This window comes from Emydura macquarii, unplaced genomic scaffold (genome assembly GCF_026122565.2).
Source record: "Emydura macquarii macquarii isolate MOO-44397 ecotype Brisbane River unplaced genomic scaffold, CSIRO-AGI_Emac_v2 contig_2205, whole genome shotgun sequence".
Lineage (NCBI taxonomy): Eukaryota > Metazoa > Chordata > Testudines > Chelidae > Emydura > Emydura macquarii.
The window spans coordinates 16,322,367-16,347,621 of NW_027132342.1; the positions used below are offsets into that span (position 1 = coordinate 16,322,367).

The 25,255-nt window shown below is 45.1% G+C and overlaps 1 protein-coding gene across 1 annotated transcript in view; it reads right to left on the reverse strand.

Moving 5' to 3' along the window:
* Positions 1-25,255, reverse strand: part of TMEM184B (transmembrane protein 184B) — a 40,821-nt gene that overhangs the window by 8,983 nt on the left and 6,583 nt on the right. The window contains exons 2-5 of the mRNA XM_067559475.1: positions 13,804-14,063; positions 7,958-8,123; positions 3,431-3,521; positions 2,738-2,813 (exon numbers count right to left, since the gene is read on the reverse strand). Coding sequence (XP_067415576.1) covers positions 2,738-2,813; positions 3,431-3,521; positions 7,958-8,123; positions 13,804-14,004 — 534 coding nt within the window. The 5' untranslated portion in view covers positions 14,005-14,063. The remainder of the gene's footprint in view (positions 1-2,737; positions 2,814-3,430; positions 3,522-7,957; positions 8,124-13,803; positions 14,064-25,255) is intronic.

The window sequence follows — 25,255 nt, forward strand, 5'->3', positions numbered from 1 at the left end:
TCACCCAAAACTACATCAGGAAGAAACACTGAACTTCCAGGAGAGAGAGAGCGAGCTGAACTTCAAAAGTTCACGTGGAGGTAAGCGTGAAGATACTAAATTTTTTCACTGGCATCGCCTCAAAGCAAACCAGGTAAGAGTTTTGCAAGGTGCTGACCCATGGCCAGTTGAAGAGGGGGATAGAAGGAAGGCAAAACCAAAGGGAAGATTGCTTTTGATAAGATGCAATTTGCTAGTGGTCATCAGACTTCAAGGAGATAAAAACCCCAATTCAAGCCAGTGGTGAGTCACCAAGATGAGAAGTGGAAAAGGTCAAGCTAACTGGTAAACAACTCTGAGCTTCCTCTCTCTCCGATCCAGGGATTGTTTAACTAGTTCCCTGCACATTTTTTGGTTTTAGGCATTTCCTGGAGAAGAAAGCATTAAGACATATGGGAAATGCACTGAGGGCGCATGACCCAGACATCATGAAGGTCAATGGGCACAAGTCAGGAAAGAACCTCTGTGTAATGCCCTGCTGTGGAGATAACGATCTGCCCATGGTTGTAGACCACACCCATTTTGTGTCTACAATACACAGAAAATCCAGCACTGAGTCTCAGAGCCCAGGTCAATCGACTTGGGCTAATGGAAATAAGGCTACAGTGCTAAAAATTGCAGTGTAGCAGTCGGGATCAGACTGGAGCCCAGACTCAAAAACCCCAAGAGATTGGGTCTCAGAGCCCAGGTTCCAGCCCAAATGTCAACACTGCAGTTTTTAGCCCCGCACCTCACAAACCTGAGTCAGCTGACCTGGGCCAGCCGCAGCTGTGCCGCAAGTCTGTTATTGCCGCGTAGACGTACCCTGACTCCCCAAGATACACATGGCCGATACAGATGGATACAGCAGCTGCCTGTCTGAGAACAGCCCAGTACAAGAGAGGACAGGGCAAAGATAGTTGCAGCACTGAAGAGGCCTTCAGCACAAACGAGGCTGAGAAGAGCCGACAGGGTGACAGCCCTACCAGACAGGCTCAGAGTGGGACCAAGAATGACTAAGGTGTTCTTTTTAACAGGGTTCCCCTCAGCTGATCATCACAGAGATAGATCCTGAATGTTAAACTGTGCAGTCAGTTGCCCTGGAAGTTTTCCTGCTCACCAGTGCTGGAGTACCAAGCAGGTATGAGAGGCTGGACTGGGTGCTACAGATTCATCACTGAGCTGCTATCAGCCCAACTTCCATGGAGTGAGAGGGAAGCGACTCGTGTTCCTCTGGCAGGCTAGAAAGTCACGCTAGCACTTTGCAAAAGGCAATCTCATCCGGAAGAACTGCCACCATGATTGCAGGGAAGCGAGGGGACGTAGAAAAATATCCAAGACAGAGTTGTCAAACCCTCAGCCCACTTGATCCATTTGTGGAACTTGCACAACATACTCAGAGTGTGCAGAATTTCAACTTTCATTAAAAAAAGTTTCTAGTCCTCATGGTTGAGAAAACCTTCTAAATATATATTAGTGTTACCCATGTAGTGATATCTGCCTAAGTCTGCAGATGATCTGAAACAACAGTTCTAAGAGGGGTGAACTACCCTACGCCCCATTAATCTCACTGGGGTGTTAACTCAAAAGCCAACTGATGACACTTTAAATGTTAACATTAGCTATTTCATTGCTCATAATTTTAATGGAGGGAAAGGAAAACGGGGTCGGAGTGAAGCCCAGGGGAGGAAGGAATTAGGTGTTGCTTAGGGAAAGAAGTACAGAGGGAAGAAAGGAGATACACAAAGGCAGGAAAGAGGGAGACAAACAAATAAAAGAGGATAGGGAAGGAAGAAAGAACCATAGTGTAAAAGGTCACTATGTTTCCCAGGAAGTGACGGTGAATGTGATAATCAGACTGTTTATAATCAGAGACTTTTCATTGAGATCAGATGGAGCTCGGGTGTGGAGTAAGGGCAGCAAATGGACCTAAACTCAGAGAGAGTCCCCAAGACCATAATTAAAAATGGAATTCAGCCCTTTTTCAGAGAATAAAAGCAACACCCTGATCTAACCAACCTGTTTCAGTCATTATCTCCAGAGAAATCCTGCATGTCAATTTCAGCAGCTTAGCAAATCTCCACCTTTACTGGTACCTCGTGGCAGTCAGTGGTGACAGCTTCCTGGATCCCATGATTGAACACATGACGAATTTGTTGTCATTTAGATTTCTCTCTCTTTCCGAACATACCCACTTTAGCATGCACACCCCCAGAGTGAGCAATATGCTGGAGAAGTTCCTCCTGCAAAGTGTTGTGTCATGATGATCAGACTCCATACTCCCACTCCTAACCACACTGGCAAAGCTGGGAACTCAAGAGACACTTACACAACTACTGGGGTGTCTGGGATCCAAAAAGGCACCAAGTTCTCACAGGGGATCTGGGACCTACCCATCCCAGGAGGGAAAGAAGAAACAAGCATAATTTCCCCAGGATTTGGAGTAGATCCTGTGAAGAAGACAGGTCATTTCCCTTGCTAACAGTCTTTCTAGTTTTTGGGTGGGCAGAGCAACATGGTACACCTGCGTCAGCTCTATTTCAGCACTAGAAATGCTTTATTCTCTCTCACCAATTGATGCGCCTTTCTCAGCAATATCTTATAAACCCACTGAACAGAGGATGGTTCAGAGGCCCCCCACCTCAGAAGCATCATGGGCAAGGGATTACTGCTCCCTCTCTTGCTTCTTGCACACAGCCCAGGTTTCCTCAGCCCATACCTGTTTGCAGAACCTCAGGAATCCAATGGAATATGTCTTCCCCCACAGGCAGCAAGTCCCATACATGCAACTGGACCTGAAAATGCAACACAGTAGGACAGTCAGAGAAAGAGGAGTCAGAGGGCAGAACACAACATATGGGAAGAAGTGAGATGTAGGCCCTTGTCTGCCTGCCTGCCGACCCTCTCTCAATGAAAATATAAGATTTTGCTTTCCTCAGGCCTAGTTAGTCACAGCTATAGTGACAGAACCCCTAGTCTCCTTCAGAGATGCAGACAAGAACAGACGTATGTCTTGCACTCCTACTCCCGCCCTCCAAAACCAATTTTCAGGAGGGAAGCTGTTGGCTAGCATGGTACGGCACTAGAAAAGGAGAGCAGGCAGCCATAACCAGAATGGGCTAGAGAAAGGAAACATATACTGGGGAAGGGGAGAGAAGGAACTACAGGGAAGCCAGGTGAATACGAAAGCTGCACATAGGATCAGTTCACCTGAGATGCTCTGGATGGCCTCATCCAGGTTGAGTGGATGCTTGTAAGTCAGTTTAAGTCCTGTGTGTAATGAGCTAGGTGATATCATCCAGTTTCAGGATAGGCTTTTTGTACCACACAGTTCCCAATAAACCCTGTGATTCAGAAGCCCCCACAGAAGGATGGGAGAGAGATGTGTGCTGTAAACAGACTGAGTACTCACTCAATCGATTTCCCTCTGATCTCAGACATGATGGAGCTCTCCCCCCCAAGGTACTCATAGCAGAGACTGAGGAAGTTGTAGATTACAAAAGCTGCAAAGACAGATTAACCAGATCAAAACCATGACACACACTCAACAGGGACAAGCAGCTGGGGTGCAGGAGAGAAGCAAAACAGCAGCAATGACAATCTGCACCACACCTTTCATTCCAAAGGACACCAGAGTGCACCCTCCTCCTCGTACTTCAGCAGTTACATGACTATCTGCATCAACTCCCGGCTAGGACATCAAGGCTAATGGCCCTACTCTTCCAAAAAGTGTCACAGGGCCTTTGACAAAATCCCCACTCTGGTCAAGGCCTCTGTTTCATCTCTCATTTGTAGGGTGCCATTCCCAGAGTCACAGTGCTCCTTAGCATTATTCTGGGGCATTAGCCTAGTGTTCACTCCGATGGCAGAGCATCCTTAATGAATCATCTATATCGCTTCTTGCTGCACCCTCCATTTACCTTTGAGGTCTCTAAACCAAGTACAGAGGAGGCCCTGCCCTGCTTAGTCTAGGACAGCTGATGAGCAAACAGTCTCTCCTATGTGATCTGACTGTGAACACTTTCCCCGCACAGGGAGACCCAAAGAAATTGACAGGTGATCTGGGGACTGAAACTTAAATTTCACAGTTTATGGTGATCATTAGAACCTACAGCCTGTCTATTGTTCTCTGCAGAAAGTTGTAACATTTTTCACTAACTAGCTGGCTGAATAAGGGCTTTCTGTCACCCACCGTGCGGTGCATTTGCTCCTTCTTCCAGATCACCCCATATGTGAGGAATGCTCTTCCCTCTTCAAGAGTCACTCTGCTGACAGCTACAGTATATTGCCAAGTGAAAATAACCAAGTGAATGGACAGGGGCAGCAGCACCAGCCTCTTCCTTGCCACGAGGCCCTGCCCCTCTCTGAGGCCCTGACTCCTGCTCCTCCTCTCCCACTCCGAGGTCCCATCCAAGGCCAGGCTGGAAGCCGGAGCCAGGCAGTGTGCTGGCTGCTCGCAGGCAGTAAGAGCCTCCTGGGGGATCCTGGCTTCTGGGCCGGCCTAGCCCTCACAGCACTTGGGGAGCACTGACCACAGGAGGCAGAGCCCCAGGAGCCTGAGCCAGAGTGGGTCAGGCCAGGCCGCTATGGGGAGCCCTGGACCCTCCACCTGCCCCGAGCGGCGCACCCCGGCAGGCAGGAACACGGGCCGGGGGCTCCCCTCAGGAAACCCCTGCCCCCCGCCTGCGCTTACTTCTCCACCGCTGCTGGAACTGAGCACCCGGCCAGCAGCTGCCACTCTCTTTTTCCTCTGCCTTCAGAGCTGGGCAGCCAAACAGCAGCAGCTGCTATGTGGGAGGTGAGGCAAATTTTGGGGTGGCTATAGCCACTGCAAGTCCCCCCCTAGCATCGCTCCTGTGAATCACTGGTAGGGACTTTCACTTATCATATGTAACTTTTAAAAAATAAATAAATAAATAAAGACAAGCATTTAGTAGTGCACTTGGCTAGCCTACGTTCACATGTTCTCATTGCTGTTTCCCTTGTTGCAGTTCTCCCACCTCTCTCCTACTATTATATGCACTCTTGTATCCTAATTTAAATTAGACTGTGAGCTCTCTGGGGTAAGGTCTGCCCTACTCTATGTTTGTACAGCACCTAGCACAATGGGGCCCAAATCCCACTTGTATTATGGTAACATCATTATGCCCTGAAGAAATAATAAACTCAGGAGGGAGATGCTTTACCCGGGTAATTTCAAGATAAGAACAAAACAAAATCAAATGCATAAGGCCAAGAATCTGTCCTAAGGAAGGAACTGAATACCCAACATCAAGGAGGTTATCGCACTTGGAAAGACATCCATGATCGGAGGCAGCTTGCGGACTTTTACCTCCTCTTGAACCTTGTAATCACCCAAATATGCTCTTACAAAAAGGGACACACACATCCACGAGGAAACACCCCCCCTCGCCAAGACCTAACAACAGGGTTAGACACAACACAAGCACTTCCAGACATTTCTAGCACAACAGTATGGCACAGTGCATAAATGGCCACGGTCTACCTGCATCTGTGTAATAATAAGGCATACCTGTATTCCACCTGTAATCCTGGTTATTGAACAGGCACACTGACTATATAACTGTAATGATTTGGGGCATTGGTATCAATGAAATAATTAATTAAACACACACAAGCATGGAAAACATGTATTTAAAAAAACAAAACAAAACTGTGGTAAATTACCTGGTCTTCAAATTTCCTGCATCCCCCTTAACTTTGGGCCTAAGGAGGCAGCTCCCAGCTGCTGGCGGAGGAGAAGCTAAGCTTCTCATACTGTTCTCCAGTGGTGCCCTCTATTCCCCTCTGCAGCTGCCCATCCAAAAAAGCGTTGAGTAGGAGATAAAATCAGAGGGAAAGGGGATATTTGTCCCCACTCTCCCTCTATATTCCCCCAAAAGAAAGGAGTGCTAATCATCAAAGACAGTCATGCTAGAATAATAGCTCTTCCCCTCATAGCCCATATGAATCTTTGTCATCAAAAGTGCTTATCACATCACCACAAAAAAAAAAACCTAAACTCTTGTGTCACAGATTGTGGCTCCAAGGTTTCATACGTGTGGAATCAGGATAAAAGAGCAGGACTAAAAAAGTACACCCCACCCACTCAAAGATATACTCCATGAAGAACCACCCATGATCAGTACAACACAGATTTCAAGTTTAGTGATGGATTTTTTTTATTCATTACTAATTTTTATTGTTTTCAAATGGAGCTATTCCCCAAGAGTAAAAATCTCACTGAAAGTGAGAAAGCTATCCCTTCTGCACTCTCCAATCTCCTGCTTTTCCTGGGGATAGTTTTGAAACTGTTCAGAGAACAGAGGGGATTCAGCCAGGGCGGGGGGAGGAAAGGCACACCTCCACACAGCACAACAAGCTGGCCAAGCAGGCTGACCCCTTAAGCAGATGCTGTGATGTTTGCAAACTCCCTAGGCAAGGTGGAAGGGATAACAGCCGTTGCTAGGAGAGGAGTTTCACAGAGCAGCAGGCTTCCTACTAGGCCTTACACACAAACACAGGGAGAGAAAAATGGCCTCTGGATTGTTTGTGAGAGTTTGCCATCTGCTATTGCATCTCAGTGCATTGTCACTGGTCCTTTGAGCAGATTAACTTGTTGACACACACAGGGGCCTCTCTGCAACATAGATCTCCCTAACAACAAACCCTACAAACGAGGTATAGTTTAGTCAGGATACACACACGACACCAGCCGCACAATAACAGTAGTCCAACAGGATGTTCTACCACTGAATAGAGCCTCTCCCAGGAGGCTGTTGGTGGAGGGAAGGCTCATTTTCTGAATGGAGTAAGGGGGCAGGTTTTAGATGAAGTGTTTATTTCAGAGACTGACCGTTTCCTCTCTAATACGCCCCAAGGGTGTCTTTTCCTTTGCTAGACAGGGGGGTCAGATCCTTAGAAAAGTGCAATAAATAACTGATATTAACCATAGCAGCTTTTCGCCTGCAGGATTCCAAAGCACTTTACAGATCACTCACACACCACTGAACCACAGTGGCTAACATAGTGGAATGCAGCAGCCCTTCTGTGCTGGCCGGAGACACTATGCAAACAGTCACAAGATGGGAAAAGAGTAACACCGTCAACAAAAACTGCAATGGGGATTTAGGGGACATGTGAGAAGGGCAGAATATAATTAGCCAGCCTGAAGTCTGCCCAGGTCCCTGGGCCTAGCACCTTACTCTTGGGGATCTTTAATATCAGTGGGCATTCATACACCTCTTCTAAAAGAATGAATACAAGTCTGCCATGTATGAAAATCTCTTCAGAAGCTTTGTGTCTAAACCGCATCTTAGGGGAGTCCCAATATAACCTGCCACTCCTACAGCAACCAGGAGCGCAGACGATGTGTGGATGGGGCACGAGGGGTCACTTTGCACCCTCCTCCCCTTCCCCAAGATTTATGCCAGGGTTTATATGCCCTGCCCTGAACCCAGCTGCCTACCACCAGAACCTTTAAATCAGAGGTCTTCAAACTGTAGGACGCACCTCCCCAGGAGATCTAGAAGAACGTTTGGGGGGAGAAGGGGCCGAGTGGCAGGGCTCAGGAAGGGAGCACCACCTCCATTCCCTGTCTCGCCTCTTTTTGTCTGGGTTGTGGGAGTGCAATCAAAAATTTTAACTCCAAGGAGGGATGGGAGGAGCTCAACTCAAAAGGTTTGAAAACCGCTGCTTTAAATTGTGTCCCCATCTGTCAACAGTTATGCGTCATCTCTGGCCAGGACAGAAGACATGACTCCCCAGTCACTAAGCCAGGCCTCAAATTATGACTCTTGTTTGATAACAGTGCTGATGCTAGCCCTATGACAGAGGTACGTCCTCCACACTTCCTGTCTACATGCAGGACCAGTCCCTGCGCTCCAGCCTGTAACAGAAAGCCCCTGTGCCCCACCATCCTCTGTGCGCCCCTTCTTACCTTCGTAGCAGTCCCGCACAGTGCCGAAGTAAACATAGTACTGGTCGTTGGTGAAGAAAAGGAGGCTGAGCCATGAGTCGAAGGCATAAATGGGCACAATGAAGAGGATCCGAACAATGTAGCGCTGCTCATTGGGGCAGCTGTAACAGCGCAGATGCATGTAGATCTGAATGGGAGGAAGATGGAGAACAGGATCAGTCACAATCAAACAGAGGAAAGAGTGGGACTGGATGGCCAAGGGGAACCAGGAATGGGATACAGACCTCCACACGGGAGCAGGTAATCTAATGCAGATTTAAAATGGCAGGAATGAAAAATTGTTACCCTCTCATGGCCACTAGTAGCAGCCTGTGTGAAGTGAGTTGGGGGCTGCGCTTCGGTTTGTAATGAGATGGGATTATATTCATTTTTACTATTTTTTGCTAATTACTACCAAGTGTGGGCTCATGTTCTCTTGTTCATACTTAATTCCATATAGTCCATCCCAAGACTCTGCTATCCCCTTTCAGGCACTTAAGATTGCCAACCCTGCAGCCTCCTCATTTCCTCAGCTGTATAGGACTGAGCACATCAGGCTGTCATCATTGTTAAGGCCCTCTTTACTTCTGAGCAGTTTTATATACTTTCCCATGAAAGAAGCCCAGAAAATTCCTTCATCTATGCTTTAAGTAGATGGATAATCCCCAAACCCCATTGCCTGCTGGCAAGAGTAGTATTACATTGCTTTGACAGTGCAGCCATAAAATACCAGCCTCTCGCCCACCCACCAGAGCACTACATTTCACAGCTCTGAAACTGGATTCTCTACAGTACAATAAAGTCATAAAGCTAGTGCAGCCTGATAACCAATAGAACTGCAAATTCCCTAGTCACCCAGGATAACTGGCTGAGACAACTATGATGCCACAATCCCACCCTCTCCCTCCAACAATGTCACTGACCATCTCGAAATTAATCTAAGTCACACCCCTAAAAAAACATTCTCCACCAGAATCTCCATCTTCTAACAAAGTTCAACTTTACCAAAAAATACCAGCATGGGAATGCTAAATTTGTCTACTTGAAATATACAAATCAACCTTCCCTAATGGGCAGGACAATTAAAGGACTTCAGGCAAAAGCTTGTGTAAAGAAAAAGGCCTGACAGCATGTCCTGATGGTCAATAGACACAGGTTCTGTTGAAGTAGCTGGGAGCATGTTCTCCTGAGGCAAGGTCTTTTGCATGTAGTATTAATTTAAACCAAAAAAACCCAGAATAAACACAACCAAAGTGATTTTTTCTTCTTCTTACAATCTAGTTATACTCCTCAAATACCTCTTCCCCCATTCCATATTATACCCTCTCCCAATCTGGCTCCTGCCCCTTGCACTCAACTGAAACTGATCTTGCTGAAGTCTTTACAGACCTCTTCCTAGCCAAAGCTCAGAACCAGTACTCCAGCCTCATCCTCCTTGACCTGTCAGGCACTTCAACACAGTCAACCACGCTCCTCTTCTTGAAATCGTGTCCCTCCCTTGGCTCCTGTGACTGTCCTCTCCTGGTTCTCCTCCTACCTCTCTAATTGCTCCTTCAAATTCTCCTTCCAAGGAGCTTCCTCATCCACCCTTGTGGCTTTCTGCAGGACTTTGTTCTTGGTTCCCATCTCTTCTTTCTCTACACCCTATCTGTGAGCAATCTCACTGGCCAACTCAAACTGCACTACCATCTTCACGCAGATGCTTCGCTCTACTCCAGACCTGTCTCCTTCTGTCCAATCTAAAATCCCGGCCTGTCTCTCCAACCTCTCTTCATGGATGTCTAATTGCCAGTTCAAACTCAGCATGGCTACAACAGAGCTTTTCAGTTTCATGCCCAATCCCTCTTGCTAACTCCTTTTTGGATGACTGTGGACACCCTCACCACCCTGCCTGTCACTGGGGCCCATAACCTGGGTGTCTGTCACCTTTGACTCTCTCAATGTCCCCACATCCAGGCGATGTCTAAATCTTGCAGATTCTTTCTGCATAACATCTAGGATATGGCCTTTCCTAACTGTCCACACAGCTAAATCTCTCGTCCAGGTTCTCAACATCTCATGTCTCAGCTGCTGCAGCATCCTTTTCTCTGGCCTTGACAAATGCAATCTTGCCCTGTTCATACCCATTCAGAATGCTGCTGCAAAGATCATTCTCCTAACCCATCACTTGGACCATGTCACCCCTCTCCTTGAAAACCTCCACTGGCTCCCTCTTTTCTACCATGCCAAAACATAAGCTATTTAGAGTCACTTTCGAGACTCTTTACGACCTATCCCCACCCACCTATCATCTTTCATTCAATACCTAAAGGTCAGCGCTCGCCTCCAGTCAGCCCATGCCGCCAGCCTCCATCCCCCACTCATTAAATTTTGAAACAAGCACCTTCATGCTTTGGAAGAAGCTGCCCATGAACATTCACAAAGCTACCTCATTATCCACTTCCAAATCCCTCCTCAAAACTCTCCTTTGCTGTAATGCCTACAAAAAACTAAACAGTGAGGCAGCTGGTGTGCTGACCACTGTCTGTCATGCTGACCAATACTGTCTCATTGTTTCTTGTACTCCTCTGTCTCTCTATATCCATTGGTGGTCTCTCCTCTTATACTTAGATTGGAAGCTCCTCAGGGCAGGGACCGTCTCTTTGTTCTGTGTTTGCACAGCACCTAGCACAATGGGGTCCTGATCAATGACTAGGGCTCCGAGGTGCTATGACAACACAAATAATACCCACCCATCCCCAGGGATACTGAGTGTCACAGTTCAAGTGACTCCAGGTTTCCCTCTCAGAGTTACAGGTATGTCACTAGAGCCTTTCAGTGTCTGCATGAACACAAGGAGACGTCAGGCAGGAAATGCTATAGGACAGACAATGGCACATTTAATCCAGCACTCTGCCTCTAACCCTTACAGCATTGGATTCTGTAGAGAAAAGCAGAAAACCCAGGCTGTGCAATACTATACCATAGGGGAAAAATGTTTTCCTACTTCCAGCAAGTGATCAAGGTGCACCCTGAAGCAGGAGAATCGATGGCACTTATTGTTACCCAAGCTAGTGCCACTACTCTTACGCTTATTCATCAGTGACTAATCTCTTTTCAAACCTCCCTAGACTATTTGCCTCTGCAATACGCTGTGATTTTCCAACTCACAGTCACCTCACTGGAATCCAATAACTCCCAGATACTGAACATAGGTTGATAAATTTCAAGGCATGTATTTCCCACTGTGTGTTACAGTTCACTTGATGACTACATTAGAGAAGAGGATGTTGGATTGGATTTGTGCTGGCACCCATGAGATAGAGTGACCAGGCGTCGCCCCAGAAAGAAAGGGAGAAAAAGCAAAACAAACATTTCCTGCTGCTCCTTTCCGTAGCAGAATTCTGCTTGTGGAATTCACTGGCACAGAAGGTCATCAAGGCAGGCACTTCAGGCTGGATGATTTAAAGCAGTAAATGGCTGATCATCTAATGAACTAATAGCTGACATAATTACAATACGGTCAGATAAGACTAAAAGGTAATTAAGCCTCATAAATGACAGCACAATCTCATCACCTCTATATCCTGCCCTGCGAAGGGGTGTGCACCACCACATTGGTCCGGCAAGAGCTGAGCTGGACCAGGTGGGACCAAGGAGCTAATTAGGCTGCGAACTGGGGAGCTTTACATTGGAGGCAGCTAATTAGAGAGAAGCTTGCCTGCGAGAGACAGGAAGGGCTTCTCTAAAAGACAGGAAAATGGAAACAGAAGGGGTGGTAGGGAGAAGGCTATAGTCACTCTCTGAGGGATGGGTGGAGTGTTTGAGGGGCTACAGAGAGAAGTTGCCTAAAGTTATTCCCTGAAAGGAGGGAGTGAAGAGACGGGCAAAGCCGGAGGAGTGGGGAAGGCCAGGATGTATGGAAGCAGCTCAGGGAAAGGCAGCAAAGTGCAACGAATGAACCTTAGCTGCTGTATAGAGGGTCCCTGAGCTGCAACCTGGAGTTAAGGGTGGGCCCTGTGGGAGTGCCACTGTGAGGCAGTGAAGCAGAGACTGCCTGAGACTGAGACTGCTGGAGAGCAGGTACCTTGATGCCCTCTCCACTGGGGGGGAAACCACAATGGTGACCTGGCCGGAGGACTGAGTCACTAAGAGGACGGCTGTGGTTCTGGAGACTCAGAGAGGGGCTGCAAAGGAGAAACAGATGGGCTGTAACCACTCGAAGGGGCAGCAGTCTGACTGAGCTAATCCCCAGGACGTGGTGCCATCCAACCAGGAGTAGAGCATCCTGTCACCTGCCCCCGCCTCCACTTACAGCACTACTCAAATGGCCAAGTGTATTACTGGGTGGGAGGTGGGAGTTCACATTCCTCTGAAAGAACAGGTGTGATGGATTTGGAGTGGTCCTGTAATACTTATGAATACCATATGCTGGTCTGGTAACTGGAGTGACTGTCTGGAAAACCAGGCAGGAAGGAAAAGAACAGCTCAGGATAAGCCATCTCTCTGCAAACATTGAGAGTAGTTAAGGGACAATGCCAGGACTACTGCCTTTGAAGGTTTTGGCTCCTCTCCAGCTAATCTACAAAACTGATTTGAACCAGGACAGAAAAAGGCCCGCACGCACAGGAGATTGACAGGTTTAAAAAGGAACACTCACTCAAGAAAGGGGGGAGTTGTTCAGGGAAAACAGACAGACTCCTGACACCCTGCTGTAGATGTCTAAAGAAGTCAGGTCTGCCTAGGTGGCAGGCCAGTAGGTAAGAGAGAGATGCATGCAGACTGCTAGTTTTTAAATACTTGTTCTCTGAATTCTTTGTTCTACTGTTAAAATAACCAGCACCTTCATTTTAAGAAGCTGACTGGTCACAGACTCCCAAAGTGAAGAACTGCAGGTGCCAGAACTCAATCAGATCTGCTAGGCAACAATGTTGGCAGAGCCTTTGCTCTAAGAGTGGGAGAGTTGCAGACTTCCTCCCCGGGAGAAGTAAGGCACAAGGACTAAGACATGAAGGGGTGCACTGAGAGAGACCAGAAAAGGAACAGATTTGCAGCTAGCTCAGTAAATGTGGCAACAGATCTTGGCTGCTGCTGAAGGCAGGATACCAGACTGAATGGGTCAATGGTCTTACCTGATATGGCAATCCCCTTGTGCCTCTGCTAATGAGAGCCAGGTGGAAAAATGCTCTATCCTCCATCTCTTTTACAATGCCCTCACTCTCCTCACCTGTCTGTGCCCTGGGGCTCATTGCTAGACAAAGTTCAATTATTACAAGCCTGAAGACAAAGGCAAAGATGAGACACTATGCATAGGCAGCTACCTGGCCATTGCAATCTTAGGCACAGAATGGTGCCATCTGCTTCCTCTCTATATTTTAGCACGCTCTCAGGGACCAGAACTGATCATTAAGCAACTATGTGTAGACACCTCCACAACTCATATATGGCCCTTCTACCCAACCCCTGGATCCACCTGAAGCAAAAGAACACCCCACAAATATTCCGGTGGGACAGTTTTGTGCAGTACTAAGCACCAGTTCCCTTTACTGAGTTATAGGCTAATAAATTATTCACCACCTATTCCCCTTGCCGAGACGCAAGATTGGCTCTCTTGGTGACTCCTCAAAGCGGGGTGGGGGTGAAAGAGTCATAAGGTGAGTCAGTGACAACAGCAGAAATTATTCTAATAAACTCCCAAAGCATGGGGATCTGACACCTCTCCAGAGCCTGGGCACCCCTACCCACCTTTTCCCACAGCTGGCAGAGACACCCTCACACCTGTGTATTCATCCAGTTTGGAGGGGGAGGGTAGAGAGAGTTACAGAGACCAAACACCAAGGGATTCTTACCTGATGACAGGTGATGAGCAAAGCTGTCCACACAAAGAAACCTGAGATGGCCTGAGCAGCGGTGGTCATTAGAAATATGGGCTGCTCCATAACTGTGGGGCTGCCGTCATCGGGCATCCAGGAGAAATTGGGGGCTGCAACTGGGGTGGTGGCCATGGACCCCAGCTCGGGTGCTGACATGACTCCAGTCACCAATATCATCGTGCTTTTTGGGAAGCTGTTCCACCTGGGTTTCTACAGAGCCGCCACCAAGCTGAGCCCTATCAAACCAAAAGGGGAGAAACAAAAAGGCAGAGATTAATCTTAGCCGAATGGATGCAGAAGTAATAGTCTGCATTTATACCATGCTTTTCACATGTGATCTTAGAATGCTTTCCAAACAGAACTCGGTCAAGCACTTATAGCACCCTGTGAGATGGGCGGGTAAGGATTAGGGATGTAACGAGTTAACTGTTTAAACGTTAATCAGCTGTTTAAACTGGGGGGTGGAGGGATGCACAGAGCCTAGTGCAGGAGGCGAACTGCAGCTGGGCTTGGCTCCCCGCAAGCCGCACGAAGCCCAGCGCAGGGGGACGAGCCGTAGCTGGGCTTGGTTTGGCTCAGCTCCCCACAAGTGAGAGCTGCCCAGCACACTCACTCCTCGACCCCCGTGTTTAACTGTTCTATTTTTAGAACGTTTAAACGGATTTTAAATTAAACTAATTTATACATCCCTAGTAAGGATGTATAAGGATCACTCACTCTCCTGTGAAACCCAGCCACCTCTAGGGTGAAACCCAGCAGCTATTTAACAGTGCAAACACCATGACCCTCCTCCTACAAAACAGTTCAGGCAGGAAGCGAAGAATACTGCATCCATCTGGCTCTACAGAGGAATTCAGGTAGGCAGAAATTAAATTACCCAGACTGGAACGTGGCCAGCACACCCTAAACACAGTAAACACCCCTACCCTTCAGAGATGTGTCTGAGTCCTTATATCCTGGATGGCCAGGGCCTTAGATTTACATCTGATCTGAAACAGCACTACAAGCAGCCCAAACATCTTGTATTACAGAGGGGAACTGGGTCAGTATCAACTCCAAAGGAAAGCCTCCTTTATTAATTACCAACACCATTTGAGGTGTGTGTTCACATGCCAAATGCACATACTCCTAAGGTCACACTGCTAAGGCCATGCTGCTTCCAAATCAGAGGATTGCATGTATGACCAATAATGTTTCTGATCTGACGTATGGAAAGAATTCTACCCACTTTCTTTTTACTTTGGGCATGTCTACACTAAAACTTAGTTACTTTCTAGGTTAGTAATTACTGTGGCGGTTCATGTCCACACTGCCCTTCTGTCGGTGGTGCGTGTCCTCACCAGGAGTGCTTCTACTGACCTAAGAGGGGCAGCATTCAGCTCCCCACTGGGCTGCGTCTGTCCGGCTCTTGGCTCCCAACTGGGTGGCTGCTATGCTCCCAGCAGGGAGTGCTGAGCCAAGAGTCCGGGGAAGAGGGGGGCAGCCATGCTCCCTGCTGCTCCCATGCTCAGGGAACCAAGAGCCCAGGGGAAGAGGGGCACCTGGAGGAGCCAGACTCAGGGGACAGCTGGGTTCTGGCTGGAGCCCTCCACCCACTCTGCTTTCTTGTCAATTTCACAGCTCTAGCTTGGAGTAGTGAAGTTGACAAGAATGACAGCCAACTGCTGATGTAAGTAACCCGCCCTAACTACACAGACACCATCCTCTTGTGGAGGTGGAGTTATTACGCGGGTGTAGTAGAGCACCTACATCCATGGGAGCAAGGATGTAGTACGTATGCTGACATAATTATATCAGTGTAAGTTACTTTATGTTGGCCTAACGCTGTAGTGTAGATCAAGCCGTTCTAAGAAGAAGGAAAACAAAGGTAAATTGGGGGGAAATAGCTGAGTTCCTTTTTAACTAGCTCGTCCATTAATACAAGTCATCAAAATTTGCAGGTAAGTTAGCTTCACAATTAAAATTCCTCTCTATTGAAATGCACCGAACACTGGTTTAGCTGATGGCTGAGACGAAAACATATCGTATGTGGATCTGCAAAATAATTTCCAATCCTTCCTTTTTATGGGTTTTTTTTTTTTCTTCCAATTGCTGCACTTTTTCTGAAACATTCCCACTTCAAGCAAAGTTTCAACCTGATCTCTGCTCAAGGGTGATTTAACAAAAAAAAGTGAGGGAAGACAGTTCAGCTATTTTTTGAGCATGAGAACACACTTTTCCTATTCTAAAAAAGTCACAAGAATTTTTTTAGAATAGAAAAATGTGTTCTCATGCTCAAAAATAGCTGAACAGTTTTCCCTCACTTTTTAAAAAAATCAGACAGCCTTACAGGAAAAAATGGCTGAAGGTTTGAACACTGAATCTTGGATGTAAGTTGTCCTCACTGAGCAGCAGGGCCTTTGCTAGTTCTGGAGGAAACTGGTTTTGATTTGACAGCATTCTAAGCCTTTGACAAGCCCATACTAAGCACAAGCAATAGGTCTTTCCACAAAGCTCATAAGGTGCCTATCTAGATAGGGTTCACAGCAGATGCATCCATGGTTAACATAGTGAAACATCCAGCTAGCCAGGATATTGCAAATCTGTAGGGACTAGAGGGGCTGAAGGGAAGCACTTCTGCAGATCTTGTAAGATGTGAAGGGGTTGAAAGAGAGCTCCTGCACACCAGTGCAGTCTACACTAGGAAATGTGTACCAAAAAATTCCCACTCTAGCTAACACTGATGCAGCTGCATCAGTACTAGCAACACTGGGAATTCTAGTGCAGATTGGGTTTTAATTGCTTACACTGGTTTTTTTAGCCCCATTTCACTTGATCCCTACAGGGATCAAATCTAATTAAAATGCTGCTAAAAACCACATTGGCAGCCTTAACCCCATCCACGCTAGCGATCCCAACGTTGCTAATAGTGACACAACTGAGCTTGTGTTAGCCAAGGTGCGGAAATTTTCAGATGTTCACTTAGTATAAAAGGACAATGGCCAAGTGAACTAGAACCACAATAAAAACCGCTGCCACCTCTGCAGGCCTTGTAAGCCATACAAGTGTCGAGGGAGGATCTGTGGACTTCCTAAGCTACGAAGTAGGGATCCTTGCTCCAATACACCTCAGGAGCTCTGCAGATGAGGAAGCTGCTATTAGCACCATTCCAAACTACAGAGCTCCTGAAGTTCACAGGGGACTGGCCCTCTGCTCTGGGCCTGGTGAGGCATGCAGGAATGGGACAGTGGTTTCCACTGTTCTTTAACCAAACTCTCTAAATTCAATGATCTGAAACACTTTTTACAATTTTTTGCTGGCCAGCAGAGGTGCAAAGGCCTGGAAAGTAAAACTTCTCCTTTATGGTTTTTTGTCTCTCTCTCTAAAAGAACCACTTAGGTTGTTTACTATTGAATTTTACAAATATAAAGGTTGTATAGTTAAGCACTCAAAAGTCAGGAAGACACTCAAATTGAGATTGTATGTGCAATCTTAATACTGCCCCCTTGTGACTATACATTACAACACAATCTTTACTTCTACTTAGTTTTCAAATTGTATTCTGTAATATATTTTTCTAGCCTTAAACACATGTAACATTTTGGAGTACTGTATTCTACTCTGTGTATACCAGAGCCCAGGAAAGTCGTTTGTATGAAAAGTGCACAGTAAGGTTTTTTTGTTTGTTTGTTTTTATTGACAAAACTGACCGCAGATTAAGAAATAATGAAATGTTGATAGATATATAGGTCACCAAAATTTGCAGGTAAGTTAGCTTCATAGTTAACTTTCCCTCTTCTGAAATGCACCAAAGGAAAGCTGTGCTGCTGACTGAGAAGAGAATGTAGTATATGCATCCTGCAAAATTAACAGAATACATACCTTACAGGGAAGAGAAGTTATCCTGTCTAATTCAGTAAAGATATACAGAATCATTACGACAATAACATTAGCATAAATAGAAAACAACAAGAAAAACATTACCAGTCTGACATGTGCCTCTCCGGCTGTAGTAAAAATTATGTAGTGTACTCGAGAAATAGTAGGTGATTGTGTAATTCAAGACTTAATTGTAATTTATATACATGAGGGGGCAATCTTAATTTTGGAACTACTCCCTGAGCCTGCTCCATCTTCTCCTCCAATCTTGCCTTCTTCTGTGTCTATCTTGCAGTAGCTCTCCCTTACTCTGGGGTGAGGTGAAGGGGGCAGAACTGACCTCTCACATATTCTGCTCCACCAATCTGGAATTTTCCTCCATTTCTTGCCTCTGAGACACTTCCCCTCTTTAAATCTTACCTTAAAACCTTCTCCATCTTCAATTCACAACTACACTTTCCCTGGAAAGTGTTTGTATTAAAAAACAAGGTGTGAAGAACATCATAGGAAAAATATGTACATGGCTTGGTGAATGGAAAATCCCATTTCTTTAACAGGAATTCATCTAGATAGATGTAATGTGCATGTGGGCTCACAGATACATACATCCCTATCAGACATGGAAACAATCTATAAGTCCCACACAGGATTATTCAGCCAATTGCTTTGAAACTCCTGCTGCCACACAGAGGTATCCTGAGAATCTCAAAAGCAGCAGAGAAAAAGGGGGAAGGAGGAGGATGTTCTCTCCTGGACACCATGGCCCTCTGCCCACTAATCTATTCTTTACAACAGGATAGGAATCTTTTCACTTCTCAGGCAGTGGTTTAGATACAAACCAAATTAGCAGTGGCTGAAAGTGATCATCCGATATCTGCCTGAAGTCAGTTTGGGAGTATCAGGCTATGCCTTCACTATGGAAAAAAGGGGGTTTGCAATGATCTCTCACTGTAAAATCCTACAGGAAACAATGCAGTATAGTTTTTACATGTATGCATCTAATCAAGATAAACCACAAGGGTGTGGGGGGGTGGGGGGAACAGAATTACAGAAATATAGAGGTAGAAGGAACTTTGAAAGGACATCAAGTCCAATCCCCGGCACTGAGGCAGGACCAAGTAAACCTAAAGCAGGGATTCTCAAACTGGGGGTTGGGATCCCTCAAGGGGTCATGAGGTTATTATGGGGGAGGGGGTTGTGAGCTGTCAGGCCTGCGCATGGCTGACAGCCAGAGCCCTTCAGAGCTGGGTGGCCAGAGAACGGTAGCTGCTGGCCAGGTGCTCTGAAGGCAACGCCACCCCCAGCAGCACAGCAGAAGTAAGGGTGACATGGCATGTGGGGAGGGAGGAGATTGTCACAGCTTGAAATATTTTCAAAGGGGGTCCCAGAAAAGAAAGTTTGAGAACCCCTGACCTAAATCATCCCTGACGAATATTTGTCCAACCTATTCTTATACACCTCCATGATGGGGATTCCACAACTCCCTTGGAAGCCTCTTTCAGAGTTTAATTGTCCTTATAGTTGGAACGTTTTTCCTAATATGTAACCTAAATCTCCTTTGCTGCAGACTAAGCCCATTCAGTGAACATGGAGAACAATTGATCCCCATCTTCTTTATAACAGTCCTTAACATATTTGAAGACTTATCAGGTCCCCCCAGTATTTTCTTCTTAAGACTAAATATGCCATTTTTTTAACCTTCCCTCATAGGTCTGGTTTTTGAAAACTTATCATTTTTGTTGCTCAGGAGTTGACCTTGACTAGCTACACTGAGGTAAAACGTCCCTGTCTCCACTAGGATTTTACATCAAGATAACTTTCCCAACATAAATAATAAAGTGTATTTTTAGATTATTATTTTTGCACAGAAAATATAGCCTCAGTCCAGTTGATCCCTTCGTGTCAGGGCTTAGGCACACTGTCAGGCAGCAATGTATGCTTTGCTATTGTCAGTCCTGTACCACTTCTGGAAACACAGGGGCCATCACTCTCCAACATTGTCAAACCAGCATCTTTCACCAAAAACAAATTTAGAATTCAAAACCGTTAACTAAAAGGGATATGTAGGTGCATTTATTACATAAAGCACACTTCTGGTGCAGTAGCCTAACAAAAATAGTGCAGCAGGAAAGTCCTTTAGTCCCTAGGAGTCAGCTGAAGCTCAGACACCCCCACCAGACTTCCTCAAGCTATCTAGGCACACACTAGGCTCAGGATCCTACAGAATTTAACTCTGTCCTCGTAAATATCTAAGTCTCATTTGACCTGTTCTGAACTGGACCCAGTTTATAACAAGACCAGCTATATTCTGGTCAACAGAGAGAGCTAACTTTGCCCCCGAAGTAATTAGGAAAGGGAACAAGAAATTATATGTGGTTCTTTGCCATCTCCAAATGCAATCTGTGTTTTTAAAATAGATCATCTCAGCTGAGGTTGAAGCATTTCCTTTCAAAGAGCTGAAGGAGCAAGGAGCAATATGCAAAGCTAGCCAGAGAAGAGCTTGTACCAGCTAAGCCTCCTTCCGGCAAGTGAAACTTGATCTAATCAGATATATTCACCTCAACAATATTGTTATCCTGGAAATCCCGTATGGGATTCCTTGTGGGTCAAATTCCACAGCACACACAGTGATAATCATGTGCTAAACAGAACCTCTCGTGCACTTGTCTCACTTGTCCTCTCCCCACTAATCCATCTCCACAGCATTCCAACATTCCTAACTTCTAAGCAGCTTCAAACCACCATCATATTTAATTTTTGTTTAAATTAACCTTCCACAAAAAAGTTTCCTTCCCACACCTGCTACCAGAATTTCTCCCTAAAATTACCTGGTCGCTGGTCAGAGATCGAGAAGAGACAATGCTCAGTCCACCACCAGCAATGAGTCTAAGGTCTGAATTGTTGCAATTAGTCTAAAACTGAGAGCTTTCTAGAGCTGGAAAAGGGGGCTTTACAGCTTCCAAAAGGGCAGGGTGGATTGATTTACCTCAGGGCAATTTAAATCACTGATTCAAAAATCATCAAGTGGAAAGCCTCTATTTAAATAATCAATTTTAATCAACTTTTCCATTTGTACTTCAGTTATTATCTAAAAGATGCATTCTCACTGGTTGATATAACCATTAAAACATGTTGATTTACAATTAAATAGAGTTTTTACACTAGACTTGGTATACTTTTTTTTGCTACCTAGGAGGGTAGCAATACAACTATATATATATATATAATTTAAACAATTATATAGCTTAACATTTTCAGATTGTTATTAACATTTTAGTATATTAGAAAATGGTGAATGATATATTTCTTATTTACTAGATAACTAACTTTTTGCTCATGATTTGTGTCAAGCTGCATTGGGATAGTAGCTAGAATTTAATTAAAAACACACAACAGCATACAAATTTACTCTTATTAAACAAACAAACCCTTAATACATGACCTACTATGCCAAATTTATAAAGCTTGACCTCAAAAGTTAGCTGTCTCCCCCCCCCCCCCGATTATTTCTTTATACCGAAACAGCCTTTAACTCCTTTTTTGATAAAAGCTCATGGATTCGGCACGTTTATTTTTTATTTAAACGTTTTAACAGATTATACTAAGATTAAGTTTAGGCGTTAATGTATTATATTCAGTTTGGATTTCATTTTAACCAGATTTATTTAAAAAAATATAATTTAAGCAAAATACAAAAATCCAGTTTTAAAAAATTGATTTTATCCATCCTGTCAATGGGTCACACACATCCACTTTTACCTCTGGAGGGTCCTTAGAATTCGGACTTTAAAAAGATTTTTTATTTGTATAAAAATAAACCAACTGGCCAACTGATATCAGAGCCTCATTGTGCTAGGTACTGTACAAATACATAGTAAATGGCAGTCTCTGGCCCAAATAGCTTACAATCGAAAAAGTCAAGACATAATCAGTGGATCAGACAAATGAGCAGATGGGAAGGAAGGACAAAGTAACAAGAGGAAGTTTTAGTATAGACTAGGTATGTGTACATTTCACAGATGAAGGGCTTGTCTATGTGGCAAGCTACGTCATTGATAGCTACGGAGTAAATCTATAATATACCTGCTTGCCACGCAGTAACATCTGGGACTTTCATTATGCTGAAGCAGTGTCCATCTGGGATGTTTACTGCAAGGCAAGCTGGCGCACTATAGATTCACACCTTCCCATACTTTAAGATCAGATGGGACCATCATGATCATTTAGTCTGACCTCTTTCACATTGCAGGCCACAGAACCTTGCCCACCCACTCCTGGAAAGATTTGCTGCCAGTAGTCACAGATTGCCCACAATGGCATGTAGCCACTTTCATTATACCACCCCCCGGCTTGCAGCACAGTAACTTGCCATCTAGACAAGCCCAGAGCCAGCCAAATAGGTAGCAGCAATCAAAGAAATCAAGAGTTATAAACTTATTACTAATTTTAGTTTTTCTCCCTCTGAGTCCTGTGCAACTGGACTCACAACAAAAGCACCTGGCTTACAAGGAGAGAGAGAGAGGACAGATTCAATAATATTTAAAACTCTCCAAAACATTTCTAAAACAGTTTCAGTTAAATATGTGGCATCTACAGACTAAATGATCGCATGGTATAGATGTTTGATTGGGATGACCCGTGTAACTCACTCACGGATTTGCCACTCACAAGAAATAAAGCTAACCTCAGGCCAATAAAAGAGTCATAGATCACCTGTTTCACATGCTTTTGGAATTGACACGTGTCCGAACATTCACACACACTGAACTCCACCCAAGCATATGCACTTAATTACATAGCTACAGAATTCTTATCACATGCCACTAGACTTCGTATCAACTAATTGCATAGCAAATAGATGTCCAAATGTGGCTTTTAAAAGTGTTATTCCTCTGGAGAACTGATCAGTCTGAATACTTATGAGATTTTGTCCATTCATCATTTCCTTTCTAAACAGCTACAGTACATGCATTAAAACAAAAGGCAGAAAATGTCACTCAAACATAAAGGGGAACATGAAAAAATGTCTGTAATGGTGAGACGAATGAGCAAAACATTAATCTTAGCAGAGAGAACATACAGCAGTTCAGTCCTCTAAATGCCTGACTCAGGCAGTGGCATATTCCCACGAAGTGTACGTTCAAGGGATGATCCCATGGTTATGCACATAAGCGGAGTACATTGTACACAAATAATTTAATCTTCCACATCTTCTGTGATACAATTTCTTTCCTAATTTCAATTAATCTTAAACTCAGAAGAAATAAGCAAATCTTACCTCCTTCCACCTCACACACCAAAGTTGCCCCCTTTTGCCCATCCTATTGGTCCCACCAAAATTACCCCTTCTGCTATTAGTCTCCCCCACTCCTTACTAATCAAATACACAAAGTCATCCTGAAAAAGAGCTTCCACTACCCCCACCTCAGAAACTCAGGATCGACAATAAATCTCTTCTACCCAAAGCCGCGCTCTCATCCTCCCACAGAGTTTTTTCTGCTCTATTAATTTCTGTTGTCTCTCTCCCTGCCTTTTTTTGGTGGACTGACCCACATTATAATAGGTCAGAATCCCACAACCAGTCCCTTTTTTGGAAGGAGACAGGAAATGAGAGGGGGAGGGATGTCCCCAACCTTCCAATCCCTCTTTGAAAATGTGATAAAACACATTTGTGGGGTGAGGTGTGTTCCTTTCCCACATCCCAGCCAGCCCCAACCCACGTATACACTCCATTCCTGTCCTCCCCCCACAAGGAGACAACAAAGTAGTGGTTCCATGACAGCAGGTGGGAAAACTGAATTCAAGAGGGTGGTGTTTGAAATGAGCATTTACAAAACATGACAGGAGGTTTCTTTTCAATCTTCCAAATTCTCAGAAACAAAGATGTGACAGGAACTTAACCCAGATTCCCTTTCACTTGCATCGTATCCCTTTCCATGTTGCTTCCATTAATTTCTTAGAAGCAAGATGAAGGGACAGAGAGAGAGGGTTGAATAAAATTGGTCAATAGCACTTAAACAGGCCAGTGTGCTATCAAAAGTGAAGCCGTTCAGTAGCCCACAACTAGTGGCAGCCACCCATCAAGTTGCACAGGGTGGTAACTTTCACACTAGAGCAGGCATTTACCACAATTACCACACAGGATCTGCCATATCAGATCCAAGCATCATTTTATCAAACAGCTTCCAATGCCTCAGAACAAGCTGGGCACCTCGTTATGCACCTACTCAACTGTGTAGTGATGTACATGGAGGAGAGTAGGGGCAGAAGCATCTCTTCTGACTTTGGCATGAGATTCCCTGATGCAAAGGTGCTCAGCTATTACTGAGATATGCACTATAAACATGCCTATAAATAAATTCAGCTGTCCTTCTCTTAGCACACATACTACAAATGGTATTATTGATCATAAAATCATCTTGTTCTTGTTTTTAATACAGCATTTGAGGTGGTTGTTCTTGAGGACTTTAGGACAAAAGGGCACAGAGTACATACCCTTGGTAATTCCCAGAAACACTGTGCCTCACCAATTTCTTCAATCTTGTTCCCTCTCCTCCTCCTCTCCCTCACTTGATCAAGAACAATGAAAAAGATCAAACTATTATAACAGATGTACATTTCTAAGAGCAGAATCAGGACTCCCTGGGCTCTTGGAGGGGGAGTTCTTTCTCCTTAGCGATGCTGCAAGCCTAGATGTGTCAGTGTCACACTTTAGCTAGTTAAAAGATCAGCCAGTGGCCCATCACTTTAGGATGTCATCCTTTACCCAAAGACTTCAATTTAGACGTTCAAAAGCAGAAAGCAACTCTTGAAGGGAGAAGCTAGTGTCATATCTCAACAGGAATAACAGAGAAAGACAGCACCAATGGGCCAACCAGAGGCAAACATTCAACAAAAAATCCTAGGCCCAACCCATCATTCCCAGGGTTCTTGCACTGCCGAGTGGCTAGAAGCAGTTTAATCTTTCTTACGAGCCACAGTAAAGCAGCCCAGAGAGGTTGCAGATCTGTGGAAGAAGTCAAAGATACTGTTTTTCAAACTGAGAGACCCAAGAGATAACAGTGATATATTCCAAAGCAATTCTAACGTCAGACTTGAGCAATAATAATGCATTTTCTAGCCACAGAAACCATATGCAGGGGCAAGGGGGGAAAGAAGCAGACATTTAAAAAAAACCTAAGACCAACATTTTCAAACGTGGGTGCCTAATCAAACCCCTTTGATGTATGCACCTAAACAGGAATGTAAGTGACTAACTTTTGGCAGCCATATTTGAAAATTTCAGCCTAAAACGCTAATAGCAAGTTATTGTCATTTGATGGTCTGAGTCAAACAAGCTGGGAGGCTCAGCCCACTCTCTAGCAGGGCAGGTGGTCACAACAGCCTAAACAGCTATCACAATTAGCATTAACTGAAACCTTGTTGACAAAGACATACAGAGGCAACAAGGACTGGATGAGCCATGGAGTCAGAAACACCGGTCCCATCTGTCACATGAGATGGTTCATCCAGGGCCACTGGCTGGAAGCAATGTGGGCGCAGCTTACACTAGTACTGCCTGTCCGGTACC